This window comes from Polypterus senegalus, chromosome 6, assembly GCF_016835505.1.
Source record: "Polypterus senegalus isolate Bchr_013 chromosome 6, ASM1683550v1, whole genome shotgun sequence".
Lineage (NCBI taxonomy): Eukaryota > Metazoa > Chordata > Cladistia > Polypteriformes > Polypteridae > Polypterus > Polypterus senegalus.
Window position 1 is genome coordinate 2,812,650 of NC_053159.1, and position 15,437 is coordinate 2,828,086.

The 15,437-nt window shown below is 47.6% G+C and overlaps 1 protein-coding gene across 2 annotated transcripts in view; it reads right to left on the reverse strand.

The window, feature by feature from the left end:
- gli2a (GLI family zinc finger 2a) overlaps positions 1 to 15,437 on the reverse strand; it is a 240,026-nt gene that overhangs the window by 66,799 nt on the left and 157,790 nt on the right. For both annotated transcript variants that reach the window (XM_039755278.1, XM_039755279.1), the window contains one exon: positions 363 to 565. In XM_039755278.1, the coding sequence (XP_039611212.1) occupies positions 363 to 565 (203 nt within the window). The remainder of the gene's footprint in view (positions 1 to 362; positions 566 to 15,437) is intronic.

Genomic DNA, 15,437 nt, shown 5'->3' on the forward strand with positions numbered 1-15,437 from the left:
TTCTCTCTCTGAAATACGTAATATCTTCAGCAGAATCCATTTCATCGGCAGTAGTAAGCAATTTTCTAATTAATTCTTGTGCTATCGATTCACCAATCAGTAACTAGAGGGCGTGTTAGAGCCCACCCTCTCAACTTTGATGAGTGAAAGTGACAGTTTTATTTCAAGTCGTATTTCACGATGGTTTGCAGGAATGTTACGGACAAAATTAAATAAATAAATAAGCAATAGAAAACATATTTCGTGACACATTTATTTATTTATGCTCACATTTCACAGAACTTTTATTTATTTATTTAATTTTGTTCGAAATATTCCTCCATAGACTTGACTTTCACAACCCTAAAACGCTTACTACTCACCCTCGGCTGGGCTGAGCCCCCTGGCAGCGGAGATCATTGAGAGCGTTGGACTGCTGTGCATGGACCGGAGGTAGTGCTCCATGTGAGGGTTGACGTAGTGGTGGGGGGGGTTGAACGGGGACTCCCCTGTGCCAGCTGGGTGGGGCGACAGACGAATCAGGGAGATGTCAGAGATGACGGGGCTGCCAGCTAATCCAGGGGGCCTGAAACAAAACAGAAAAAGAGAAAGAAAATGGCGGTTTAAAGGAATGGCAGGTGTTACAAAACCATGGGTGCTGGAATGGAATGGAGACTTCGGCCTGGAGCCCACGATGAGGCGGCTAACGTGATACCCTAAGACAGCTATGAACCACCCTGATGCCCGTGCCCATCCATGCACCTTCTGAACCTTTCACTTCCATTACAGTGTTACAGTGCACAGGGATGAAACTCACCAGGGCTCGGTTACACACACACACACTCACCCACTGAGCCAGTCAACCCTCTAGGTGGCACAGATGGCTGCCTAGGGTGCCGTCATCTGAGGGATGCCATTTTTGAAAGTTAAGGGGTGAGCCCTCAGGACGCAGAGGGGGAAAATTCCCACGCAGCGGTCGTCAAACTATAATGAGAATAAGTGGGCGCCATTAATGACAGTAAAACCCAAGGGGGACAACCAACCAGGACACCAAACTCTGATTACACTGAGTGGGTGACGTGTGAAAGTAACATTGCATCCACTCCATACACCAAGGGGCATGGGCTCCTTAAAGTCACACATATGGGACATCGAAGGGGGACCCCTCCCCCATTGGTCATCAAACTGACGCTACTCACTGGGCACCATTTGTGAAAGTAAAATGTCATCCACTGCATGCACTATTGAAGGGGGGGACCACCCCTACCTGGTCATCAAACTCTGATTAAGAGTGGGCACCGTTAATGAAAGTAAACCCAGTGGGGACAAACCCCACCTACCCGGTCATCAAACTCTAATATAACTGAGTGGGCGACGTTATTCGCTGGACAAACTCCTTCAGCTCCACCCAGTGCTCCAATTGGCTACTCACCAGGGTAAAGGAGGAGACCACAGCAGCTGGTAAGACATGAGGAGAACACGCGGACCCCACACAATGTCACACTGCAGTCCACCTGCTTAAAGCCACACAAGGCCTGGACATTTCTTTTTTTGTTGTTATATTTTTCCATTTTGTTTAGCTCAGCAAAAGTAAAAAAAAAAAAAAATGCCGCAAAATTCCGAAAGCATCGAGGAACTGCGGGAGCTTTAGAGTCTCGCCAGGCCCGCTTTCAAGGCTGGCGGATCCTTCACCTTCTGGAGGCGAGGAATGAAGACGGCTAAAAATAAATAAATAAATAAAACGAAGAAGGAGTAATGAAGTTAGCGGCTAAAGTAATACCAGAAGGGGGTGTCATGTGAAAAATCAAAAATCCAAGACGAGATTTAATCAGCTGCCGGTGCCTGGGGCGGCCGCTCCTGAGACGTGCTTATCCAGGTCTACCGAGTCAGTCTGCAGACGCACACCTCTGATTAGCTGGCTTTACTTCAAAACCAAAGGCTGACATAATGTGGAGTGCAAAAACAACAAAAAAAAGAAAAGAAAAAGAAAATTAAAACATGGCCGTCCGAGCCATGGCGCCATCTCTACTCAGTAAAGGGGTGATGGACGTTTCTAAGTCCCGGTGTGTCTGCGCTTTCTTATTACTTTTAGGAAATCCAAGTCGACTTGTGCTCTTCAGCGTCTCAACCTTAAACGCACCAGCCAAACAAGTCCATGTCAAGGCCTACACTAGGGGGCGCTGTTCCCTTACCTCTGCACAAGCAGCCGCACCACCCGCACTTCAGAACGGCTCCTCACCCACCTGACGGTAGGCACCTCTGAGCCCGGCCAGTACTTGGATGGGAAAACTGGGGCAGCTGCTGCTTGGAGGAGGTGTTGGTGAGGCCAGCAGGGGGCGCTTACCCCCATGGTCTGTGTGTGCATCCCGAGTGCAGTGACAAGGACACTGGGCTGTGAAAATGGGTAACATCCTTTGGATCTGAGGGCCTGACTATCTGTGGGCACAAATGCGAACCAGTCTTGAATGGGGCTGCAGACACCAACACAAGACCCGCTCGCATGTCTTCTTCTTCTTCACCTTCATCTTCATTCCTTGCCTTGATGAGCCACGATAATCTGGAATGGTTACACGTCCAAATCAGAAGGCTGCTTGGAAGAGGTGTTGGTATGACCAGTAGGGGGCGCCCAGTGCCCCATGTGCTGGGAAAATTGGCAACGTCCTTTGGATGAGAGGTTCAAACCGAGGTGCTGACTATCAGTGGTTGTAAAAAGATCCCAAAAGAGTAGGGTGTGGCCCGATGTCCTGGCTAAACCACCCACCACGGACCCCCATTCTGGCCCCCTATTATCGCTATCAACCACCACCTAACAGCTCATGTGTGCTGAGCGCACTGGCACAAGACTGTCTGCCGTCCCATCATCTTCCAGGCGGATGCTGCACCCCGGTGGTGCCTGAAGTGGCTCCCCACCATCTTTGAGTGTCTATAAAGCGCTCGGTGAATGTGACGCCCTGTCTACTGATTGTGTAAATTAGTGGCGGTGCGCACACCCGTCGCCTTACTTTCTGACACAAGCTGCCAATCTCCAAGTTCTCAAAAGTTTTCTCCTGACTGTCCCCTAACGCCACTGCCCAATTAAAAACTCCAAAAGTGGCATGACAAGAGCATTTAGAAAGGCGCCTCCTCACAGCGTGACATCCTTCATTACTTATTGCCCAGGAGTGCTCAACAAGAGCTCGCCGCCGATTTGGCTGCATCTGCCGCTTGCCTTTGATGATGTGAGCCGCACATCGAATGTCACATTTAATCGAGAACAACGGCGCGCGGTCCTGGACAAGAATGACAAGCCGGTGGGAATGCTCACTACGAAGATGTATCGCTTCATGAAGATCAGAGATTTCACCGGCTTCTGATGGAGATGTGACTGACTGCTGGAAAGGCTCCGTTTGGATGGACGTGTGGGGGGAAATATAAATAAATAAACAAACAAGCAGAGAAACCGATAGAGATGATCATCACAATAGACGTTTGTCGGTGATTTTAAAGGTAGCACGCCATCAGCTCCTCCATGCAGCCATTTTGGGAGCTGATTCTCAAGTTCAGGGTCACACGGAGTAGCTGCCCATCCTGGAGATGACATGCAGGGGGGTCATACAGCGTAGTTTGTGTACTGTATGTGGTGGACGTGGCGCCAACATGGCTGCTGGCCAGGTCACAACAAGGATGGCATTTCTTTAGAAGTCCAGGAATGGCAACAACCTTTGGACACAATTAGACCGTTTACTGGATCACAACAACGCAAGGGCAAACTAAAGCAGCGTGAGTTACACACATGGGTGTCCAGGTTACAACAGGGGGTCACTCCTTTGAGACAGCTAGTGGGTACATTTGGACGATATGCCCTACACTATTTGGAGGGGCAAACTAAAGAGAAGTGAGTTACACCATCTGGACTCTAGGGGGCAACAATGAGCAGCGAGTTCCTTTTAAAAAGTGACAGTGGCTACCAGTTACATTAAGGGCTGATTTCTAAGGCATACATGGCATGGCGTCTCTTTACTTGCTGACGATATGCACCAAACCATTTACTGGATCACGACACAGGAGGGGCAAACTAAAGAGTCATGAGGTACACCATCTGAACTCTAGGGGGTGACAGTGAGCAGCGGGTGCCTTTTAAAAATTGACAGTGGCCAGAGGTTACATTAAGGGCTGATTTTTATGGCATAACCCCTCATCCATTACTAAAAATGCTATAAACAACTTTATATGGAGGACATTCACATGGGCGTCCAGGTCACAGTAGGGGGTTACTCCTTTAAGACAGTCAGTGGGCACATTTGAACGATACGCACCACATTGTTTACATGGTTCATGACCATGAAGGGGCAGATGGCAAAATAAAGCGAAGTGAGTTACACCATCTGGACTCTAGGGGGCAACAATGAGCAGCGGGCACCTTTGAAAAAGTGACAGTGTCTACCAGTTACATTAAGGGCTGATTTCTAAGGCATACACGGCATGGCGTCTCTTTAATTGCCGAACACTCCAAAGACCTGCATATGGTGGACATAGCATTCACATGGGTGTCCAGGTTAGAACAGGGGGTCACTCCTTTTAGACTGCCAGTAGGCACAGTTGGACGATACGCACTACACTGTTTGGAGGGGCAAACTAAAGAGAACTGAGTTACACCATCTGGACTCCAGGGGGTGACAGTGAGCAATGCAAGTTGGGAAGACAACCTTTGGGCACATCTGGAGGACTAGCGCCAAGCTGGTGGCGGGCTCTAGTCTCTCTGGGCACTGCAAGGGTGAACGTTCTGACTTACTGTATGCCCCACCTGGGCTTTTTCTTCCAGGTATTGACGTTTCCCTCTCGTTTCATTTCATAACAACCATAAAAGTATGTGCTCATGTCTAATGGACGCGGGTCTCCCCCATCAGCCACCATGAGGGTCTTCCTGTTATTAATAACAAAACATGTAAGTTAAAGAGGCCACATAGCTCATAAATGACACATGCCAAGCCCATTTACTGCACGCTTCTGGTCATTTTTGAAGATTGCTGGTAATCGGAGACCAACCCCTGGATGGCTCACAGGCCTACACTGCCCCAGTTTACAGCTACCAGTCAACCTAAGCCACGTGGTTTTAGGGTATGGGTGGAAAAATGTCACATCTGGAAGAAAACTATGTGGCACTCTGGGGCTATGAGGCAGTAAGGCTAACTGCTGTGCCATCACAAGTTCAAGAAGAATCAGGTAGCCATCTTGTTACCTGCTTATCTCATTGATGGTCGCAATGGGACGATGCCTGTCCCAGCAGATAACATCCTAGAGTATTAATTCATATTGATATGATATACATCTTTAATAGGGGGGGTTAGGGGGCAGGTCATATAATGCAGTTTCTGAATGTGGTGGACACCAAGTCCCCATGTCTGGCCACGTCACAACAGAGGCTCATTTCTTTAGATGGCCAGTTAAGGGAACAACCTTTGGACGCAGTTGGAGGACAAACACCAAACCGTTTAATGGATCAGGACAAGGCAGGGTGAGTTACACCATGGGGACTCTGGGGGGGTGACAGTGTGCAGCGGGCAGCTTTTAAAAAGTGACAGTGGCTACCAGTTACATTAAGGGCTGATTCCTCAGGCATACATGGCATAGCATCTCTTTAATTACCGAACACTCCAAAGACCTGCATATGGTGGACATAACATATACATATCTGTCCAGGTCACAAGAGAGGGTGACTCCTTTAAGAAAGCCAGTGGGCACATTTGGACGATAAACAACACACTGTTTACTGTATCATGACCATGAAGGGTGAGTTACACCATCTGAACTCTAGGGGGCGACAGTGAGCAGCAGGTTCCTTTTAAAAAGTGACAGAGGCCAGAGGTTACGTTAAGGGCTGATTTTTAAGGCAAAAATGGCACAACCCCTCATGGTTGTGGACTGGTGTCTCTAAGCTGGGCCAATATAGGCCTGTGTCCCATCCAGGGGTGGTCTCTGACCAAAGCAGCAGTTTTCAAAGTGGACTGAGAGAGTGCAGTAAAAACGCGTGGAGGGATGTGTCACATGTGAGCTACGTGGCCTGAATACGTTGTGTTTCTTGTGATTTATGACAGGAAGGCCCAGGCGGCGGCCGATGGGGGGCCACGTCCATTCAGACGTGAGCACATACTTGTACGGTCATCACAGAGTGAAGTTTTCCTGCTCCAGTCATGCCAGTCTGAGCTCGCCTGTAACCCGACACGGTGATTATCTCCGGCACTCGGCATTACGTGTGCTCCACTCATAATTGGCGCAGCGCTGGAAAACAAGACGATTTTGTGTAATTTGACAGCGCGGCGCACTCCCGACAAGGTCAGACTTCACTGCAGATCGGGCGGTGATACCGAACCTCAAAGCAACGCGCCTTTTGGCAGTGCCGGCGCTGACACAGACGTTGGTTTGCTGCCTCATCTGATAAGCAGGACGCTACGTTTTTTTTCTCTTATGTTGTGTTTATTTGGATTTTTCTTTATTATATGATATGGCTGGGAGAAACGGGAAGAATGTAGCGAGCGTGCAGAGAGTGTCACATCATACGTGACACGTGCCAAAGGGGGACACCCAGGGTCACTTGGAGGAGGACCGCACCTATCTACTGGATCTGTCCAGTCATTAAATGGAGGGGTGGGGGCGGCCCAATAGGGGGCACTCTGCAGTGCAAGTAAAGGTGAGCTCAAAGTGTATAAAAGGAACATACAAAGTTACTAAGAACAGAGAGACACCAACTCAAATGTGCCACTTGGTGCCACTGCCCACCTGCCAAGTTGTTTTGCCTGCCTCTCTGATGGCAGATTGCAGGAATTGTCGGGTAGAGGGGTCCTGTCATCGGATTGGCTGGCCCAGTGCTGACTCAGCTATGGATTGGCCAATAGGGGGAGGTGGCTTGATGGCCGTGGTCTCCAGGACTCGTATTATGGGATGTAATCTGCTGTTGAATTCTGCTCTGTCCTTGTCATACGACTATTGCACTATTGAGGATGATTGGTGTTCTCCTCTGTGCATTGTGTTGTATTTATCCCTTTTTATGACGCCCACCTACCTGGAAATGGGGGTCTCTCTTTGAACTGCCTTTCCTAAGTTTTCTTCCATTTTTTTCCCCCTACTAGGGTTTTTTTTGGGAGTTTTTTCTTTGTCTTCTTACAGAGTCAGGGCTGGGGGTCTGTTAAAGCCCATTGGGGCACTTCTTGTGTGATTTTGGGCTACACAAACATAAACTGTATTGTATTGTATTGTATTGTTGTGTGTGATAACAGAGACCTGCAACACATAAAAATGGGGGAAAGCAGCAGTGGCAGCGTCTTTTGGGAGACAGTAAACTGTTCCATCCCTTTGTACTTGCATTCTTATCTAGCAAGTGAGAAAACAAATTGTCTTATTTTCTTCCCTTACATCTCTAAGGGCGGGAGGGCGGAGTGGTGGCTCTGAGGTACGGGATCTGCACGGGCAATCGGAAGGTTGCCGGTTCGAATCCCGTAAAACGCCAAAAAGTGACTCTACTTTGTTGGGCCCTTGAGTAAGGCCCTTAACCTGCTCCGTCCTGGATGTTAATCTGCAGCCAGTCTTGTGTGTAGGTACAGGGAACCTGCAAGGAAAACCTGGCAGAACTGGCACTCCAGCCACCATAAAAAAACTAACATTCCACCTGAACTGGTGTGGTGCTGAGGTGTCACCCGTCACATGGCTGCACTCGGGTCCTAATCTGGGATCCTGAGTTGATTTGTGCCAATGCGCTGTATCTCTCTCTCTTGACATTCTCTTGATCCAGCTAAACCAGGGTTCAAGCCCTACATGTTAAGTTATGAAGTCTCCTCCAGCTCACTCCTACCTCCAGACAGTTGAACCCTTGCCATCCACACTCCACACTTACTGGTCTATGGTGGCCAGCAGGGACCCTTAAGTCTCTGAAAGGTGTCACTACTGAGGTCTGGAATGTTTTAGGGCAGCAATTTTCAAAGAGTGGTCCATGGACAATGGTGGTCCGTGAGAATCTGCCTGATGGTCCCTGTGCTAACTTGGCCATCAGTGTGACGGGCAGCATGGAGTGACTAAAGGGGTCTCTGTACCTTCACATGCCATCTTGGGGAACTCTTTAAGTATTTCCTGAATCCCCCCTAAGTGTAATGAGTCCATTATTTGTCAGTTTAGCACCCCCTGTTGGAAAAAAGCTAATAACAACTAGCAGTGCAAAATTCACAAAGACGTCTTATGGCTCGACTCCTGTGCACACCTTACAAAAAGCAAATGAAGTCTATTCTTTTTAATGAGGGTGGGTACTGAGGCGACCAACACACTGTCTTTAGGGTGACAAAATAACACATGACTGAGACAGTTTTAGCATCCCATAATAACACGAGGTCAGAAGAATCTCAAGACTTTGTATGTGCAGCCTCAAATGGCCGTCTGTCCTGCGGGTAAAGATGAAGCCCTCTTGGCCAGTTCTGCACCATCCACAGTGCACAGTGAGGTCCCCCCTAAATCACGGGGCTCTTGTCCATCCCTCGCTAGGAGAGAAGGGTGAAGGTTCAGGGGGTCACCACATAACTACAGGAGCAGCTCTGACGTTTGGCCTGCTGACAGCACAAAAATAAAATAAAACAAACACGTGAGCGAGTGCCATGCTGAGGGTCCTCCCGAGGGGCCACCGGGACACCCCCCTCTCCTGACACACGTGTCTGAAAAGCTGGGCTTGTTGGAGAAACAGAACATTTAAGAGCTGCGTCAGAGAATAAGGGGGCTCAGTGGGACATGTTTGGGACGACGATGGTTGGATGATTTATCATTGGACAGACTATCTAGGTGGACCCCTGCCATCTCTGACCCTCATGAGGCCTCAGCTTTACTTCTCCTCATAGCCTGCCTGCCCACCTCGGACCTTTCATTACAATTGTACACGTCCAGCATGTGGCAATTAAAGCAACTATTAAAGACTCCAACATGAACATAAAGGTGCCAGCATCCATGACACTTGGAGGGGCAGAAAAAGAGGGAGAGAAAATCCCATCCATCCATCCATCCATCATCCTACCTGCTTAAAACAAGTCAGAGTCACAGCAACCAGAGCCTGTCCAGGAGCACCAGGAGAAAGATGGAAACCAACAGTCAACTGAGAAGTACCTTCATGAAGTGCGCCCCCTACTGGTTACGAACGTCCAAAGTGTACTGTGGTAGCTGTCCACTATGATTTTTAAGAGCAAAGGGAAAAAAACAGGAGATGATGAAGAAAGAAGGGATGAGTAAAGGGAGCATGATAAGAAAAAAGAAAATGAAAGGAGGAATGAGTAAAGGGAGCACAATAAGAAAGAAAGAAAGAAAGAAAGAAAGTAGGGATGAGTAAAAAAGGAGCATGAGAAAGAAAGTGAGTAAAAGGAGCATGATTAGAAAGAAAGAAAGAAAGAAAGAGAGCTGGCACCGCTAACGGTCATCCAAATGATTACCACTTATGACCCTAACGTCACAGTAAACGTAACCAAACCTCGACCCACCTGTTATATAAGTTTGACAGTACAGGGTGTCACATGACCCCTGTATTAATATCAGATGAGTGTCTTTGATTGTTTGTCTGACCTGCAAATCCACACCACTGAGCCCGTCTCAGCTACCTAAATGTAAAGAGGAGGATGAACTTAATTTTCAAAATTTTTCCTCTTGTAGAAATTGATTAAGTGACTGCACCTGGATTTTATTAGAGAAAAAACCCCTAGGGGGCATTTTGGGGGGTTGGCAAAGGTATGTAAAGTTGCTACCTACTGGGGGTTTAGTTTTTTTTTTTACTGCTCCTTAACTGGCGCTCCATGCAGGTTTAGATCTGGACTTGCATCCAGTTTTGCTCAGATAGACGCTGGTCTCATACAATCTGATAGAAGTAAGTGAGATAAAGGGACTGGATATTCATTCTGTGTCTCACAGGGCGAGGAAGGGCACAGCAGGCAGTCGACTCCACCGTGAAAACCAAATCTGCCCGAGAGCTTCACTTTACCAACACAGAATTTGTTTACGGACGGCACAGAGGAGGGATGCAACAATGGTGTTCTTGCAAGGAAAAGGCAATCCGCTTAGCCGTCAATTCCCAGAGGTGCTCCTTGAAATAAAGTTGAGCCTGTTAGGTCTCCTTGTCCTTCACTCCTGCTTAGATACAGCTGGCAAGAGAATGGACGAGCTTGGTGGGCTGCACAGCTTTTTCTTGTTCTTCAGATTCTTTACTTATTAACGCCTTTTCTGTGCTTTTTGGCAGCGGCACTCAATAAAACTCAGAACTGAGTGAGTGCATCAGTGGGCAGGAATATGAATGGAGTGGTCTTCAGTTTGGAAAAAATGGACTTGAATTACTGGGAAACATTCAATGAAGGGAGACATCAAACCTGCTGAATAACAGGCTGAGAGACACAAATAGAGATAGATGGATAAACCTTTTTAATAATTCTTTGCATTTATATAGTGCTTTTCTCAGTACTCAAAGCACTCAGCATTTGCAGGTTAAGGGCCTCACTCAAGGGCCCAACAGAGCAGAGACCCATTTACGGGATTCGAACCAACAACCTTCTGATTGCCAGTGCAGATCCATAACCTCAGAGCCACCACTCCAAATAGATAGATAGATAGATATGAAAGGCACTATATGATAGATAGATAGATAGATAGATAGATAGATAGATAGATAGATAGATAGATAGGGTGAAAGGCACTATATAATAGATAGATAGATAGATAGATAGATAGATAGATAGATAGATAGATAGATAGATAGATAGATAGATAGATATGAAAGGCACTATATAATAGATAGATAGATAGATAGATAGATAGATATGAAAGGCACTATATAATAGATAGATAGATAGATAGATAGATAGATAGATAGATAGATAGATAGATAGGGTGAAAGGCACTATATGATAGATACTGTAGATAGATAGATAGATAGATAGATAGATAGATAGATAGATAGATAGATAGATAGATAGAGTGAAAGGCACTATATCATAGATAGATAGATAGATAGATAGATAGATAGATAGATAGATAGATAGATAGAGTGAAAGGCACTATATGATAGATAGATAGGACAGGAATGCAAATCAAAAACCCAGCGTCGAAGGGTCCGTGCCGTACTTTTATGTAAACTGCTCTTGATATCTCAACAGCGTTGCCCGCCACTTCATTTCAGGGAGCAGACAGTTTCTCCATCCTGACATTGGACAGCTGGCTTTTGGAGGATTTAAAGATAACCAAACAGGCCTGAAGCAGGATGTAACTTATTTTTTGATATTTTTTTTTATTTGATATATTTTATTAATCCCATTGTGGAAATTGTCTTTTCGCATGACCTTTGGAAGTCAGGGCAGTCAGCCATATTTTCCCAGAGTTATTGTGGTACACAGGTCTCGGTCTCAGGTCAGCTCCTACTAAACTATTCTGTCATCCTGGAAGTCTCTTAAACAACGTGTGATTTTCCAATGAAAATTCTAATTTTAAGACATGAAAATCAAATGTAATTATCCATAGACACTTTTCTCTATGCTTGGAACATCACAGAATCAAAATCTGAGCTTCGATTTTTGACCTTCTCACCAAATTCCCATGAGCACAAAGAAAAGATCAGACCCCATTACACAAACAAGGGCCAAAAGCCAGCAGGTCTTAAGACTTCAGAGTGCAGAAGACTCGACCAGAATGGCAGGATGCACGATGCTCGAGCACAGAGCTGCCGCCCTCTCATCTCCACTGCTCATTGCCATCACATGCCCAATGCCACACGGTCACAGACACTGACCATCAGCATCAGAGGACAAATCACAATAGGAGTGGCCAGAACGTGACACCATCACATGAGGCAGAAGCACAAACTGAGTAAGCGAAAGTTCTTTATGCATACCTGTATATGAAACTGAATCTCAATTATTGAGTGGGGTGGCGCTACAAACAGCATGCCCTGCAGTGGGTGTCCTTATTGAGAGCCCACCATTCACCGGCTAGTATGCTCACTGCTGAGTGAACTGAAGGTGTTTCTTTTTGAGCCAGCGAGTTATCGTCTACAGGGGTTTTAATGGCAAACATTTTGAATTTTGGTCAGCAGCAACTCAAGGGGATTGCATTTCAATTGGAGACCACGCTTCTCCGTGCCATGTAATCAAATGGCCAATCAAAGGTGGGGCAAGGGGCATTGACAGATGGGGAAAGGGACGTTCCCACCACGAGGGTGTCCAACCAGCACTAAAGAAAGTAGAGGAGGAGCTGACGAGGCCGTCTCATTGAATGGCTGGGAGCTGCCAATCTAAAAGACGACTTGGCCACGGAAGACAATGAAAGTTGTCCACAGTAATAGATGGTCGTCACGGGGGGTATGAATACAAAGCTACCATGGAACCAAGCTCGGTGACACTAACAGCGGTTTCACGATATTCAGCATTTAGTTAAAAACGCTAACAACCCACAGCTCGAAAATGTAACCGCATGGCCCATATTAAGATGTATAATAAATAAAAACAGCTTTAGACAGCGTCACATAAGAGTAAACCCGTTCAGCGAGACCTAAAGCACCACTTCAGTTATCACAATCACGCAAAGTATGGACAGAAACGTTTAGAAGTGGACCGCCTCTTACCTCAAATGTTGACGCCCCTTGCCCCACCTTTCAAAGTTGATTGGTCATTAGACGCATATAAACGAAAGACCCGTGTGTGTGTGTGTGTGTGTGTGTAGGGAGCCGTCTGCTCTGCTCACACTCAAGCACAGCCACTAGATGGCGCACGCACCTCATGTCTCACTTCCATAGGCCCATGTGCAGCAAACGCCGCCGCACAACAACAACGAGGCGCTAAAGGAGCACAACGGCGAAACGAGGGAGCAAAACGGCCGCGACTCAGCAGTGGAGGGCAAGGCTTGAAGCTTTCACTAAACACACTGTCTGTAGCCTGGCAGAGCAACCCTGCTGGGGTCACTGGGTGCCACAAGAGAGATGAGCTCCCTGCTGTGATGAACTTCTGTGTGACTTCCATCGGGCAATGGCCCTGGCACTGGAAGTACTCCTGGGTCCTTAATAAAAGGACTTGGCAAAGGTGACTCAGAGCTGGGAGGAAGAAGGACAACACTTGACTGGAGGATGGCAGTGTAGTGGGAAGAGTTGCAAGGAGAGAGAATTTGCGGATATTGGAGACAGAATCCTGTGTTTTGTGTTCTTGCAACTGTGGAAAGGATATTAGTGAATAAACCAACCTTTATTTGAACCCAGGACTACGCCAGTGTGATGGAAACCGGGGTGTCCGAGAGCCCCAAAACACGAACACACACCGTGAGTCTCGGGTTACATCTCCCTGTATGCCCTACTGGCTTAGCACTGGGCACCGATATCCGGGGGGCTGCTGCCATCTAGCGTGCTGGGGGAGTAAAAAAGAACCCCAGCGATATTTTTATGTTTCCGTGGGCTGCCCGTCCATCCCTTCCGGGATGCCTATCTATCCATTTGGAGTCTCCCGTCTGAGCAAGGAACCATCCCCTCTCCTGGCCGGGATGCCCACCCAACCCATGTGTCATCTATCGCGTGTAGGTATAAAATGGCACCCAAATGGTTCGAGAGTCTCCTCACTCTAAACCCCAGCTTAGGAGTTTCCAAAGAGATTATCATTTATTGAGCTTCAGAAAACGTCTCCTCCACTCAGTGCAGACTGTTGTCAGACCGGAGCAGCCAACAGGAGGCGCTCTTCTACCGTAGTCACTCCCTCACACACACACACACACCTGCACAGCCATTCAAGAATGTGACGGCTCGGCGCGTGTGTGACTCCATTCCTGCCCGTCTCGCATGTTTTTTGGGGGCCCAGTCTCCGAGAACAGACGGCTCTCATGGATACTGTTATTAAGGGCCAGAGAATCCTCCCCATCCGACAAGATATTACTTGAAACGGCGCGCAGCGGATCGGGCGAGTCACAGACGAGGCACGCACATTTGGCTCAGGGTTGAGGAACCAGAAAAAGATCCCTCTTAATCAGTACCTGTCACAGCAATGACTTTTCTGTCTCTTCACTGTGTGTGGCAAGCGAGAAACTGGAGAAAAGAAATAAATAAATACATTTGTAAATAAAATCAGGAGAGAAGGTGTCCCCCCAGCGTACACTCCATGCTTATAGAAGCCCCCGCTAAGTACACTTCTGTCTGAGGGAGTCTTAAGAGCGAGTCGTCTCCGTCTGCTAATGCCAACCCCTCTCTCGGTCAGCGCAGTCGCCTAAACCGAACGGGACTTAAGCAATGCCCCCTGCAATTTATCTTGACCGGGACCCTCAAAGGAGAGAAATGGATCGGGGTAATAGTCGATCATAGGGGGGACACCCAGTTTGTGGTCCAGACAGGTTCTGCACTCAGCTGGAATTCAATTGTTCATACGCTTCAGCACATTGTAGGAATGTCAGGATTTTGGTTCTGCTGAATCTTTCAGACTGCCAGGGCTTTCTGTGGGGGACTTGGGGGAGAATGTCGGGGCAAACGTCCAATTCTTGGCTACAGCGAACCGTAACAGTAGAGAATGAGCTCAGCACAACCGTACACTCGCCTCAGCACGGCTCCTAGAAAGTCGGCCGGCCTCGGGGAAGGGGAGCACTGGAGCTCACTGAGTGGGCTTTGAGTCTCCGCTCGCTCGTCGTACAGAAACATTCCCATCTACCTGCTTAGCAGACGCTTCCATCCAAAGCGACTAACAAAGGAGGTCAACATAACCGAGTCGACACCAGTCTGAGGGACAGTTTGGGAACAAGTGTGACAGGACAATTTGACAAAAGACGATCACCCCAAGTGAAGAAAATGCTAACTAATTACAAAACCCTAAAAACTAACACCAGTTAGACAGGAAATCACCACAGGAGAGGGGCTCCAAATATTTCTTAAACTGATTGCGGGGGCCAGAACTTCAAATGGAGGTGGGCAAATCATTCCACCAGCCAGAAGCTACAAATGCAAACGCTCTGGACTGGGATTTGATGCCACGCAGAGATACCATTCACTAGAAGATCTGAGCAGTCGAGAAGGAGCATAAAACGGAGGGTGGAGTGGTGGCTCTGAGGCTAAGGATCTGTGCTGGTATCGAATCCCAGTCACTGCCAAAAGAGATCCTACTCTGCTGGGCCCTTGAGCAAGACCCTTAACCTGTAATTGCTCCAGGGGCTCTATACAATGGCTGACCCTGTGCTCTGACCCCAAGGGGTATGCAAAAACTAACAAATTCCTAATACGAGAAATTGTATAAGGTGAAATAAAGAACAAAAAAACAAAAAAAAAGACCCTCATAAGTGTCTCCATATAAACGGGGTTGGGGGGATGGGGGCGACCCACCAACTGATCTGTGAGCAAGAATCATGGCTGCCACAGGGGGGCCAAGGTGGTGATTTGAAAAGACATGTGATATGTGCCCACCTCAGCTGGATAAACCTTATCTGCAGGGGCTTGGTGACAAATGACAGTATGCCTGCCA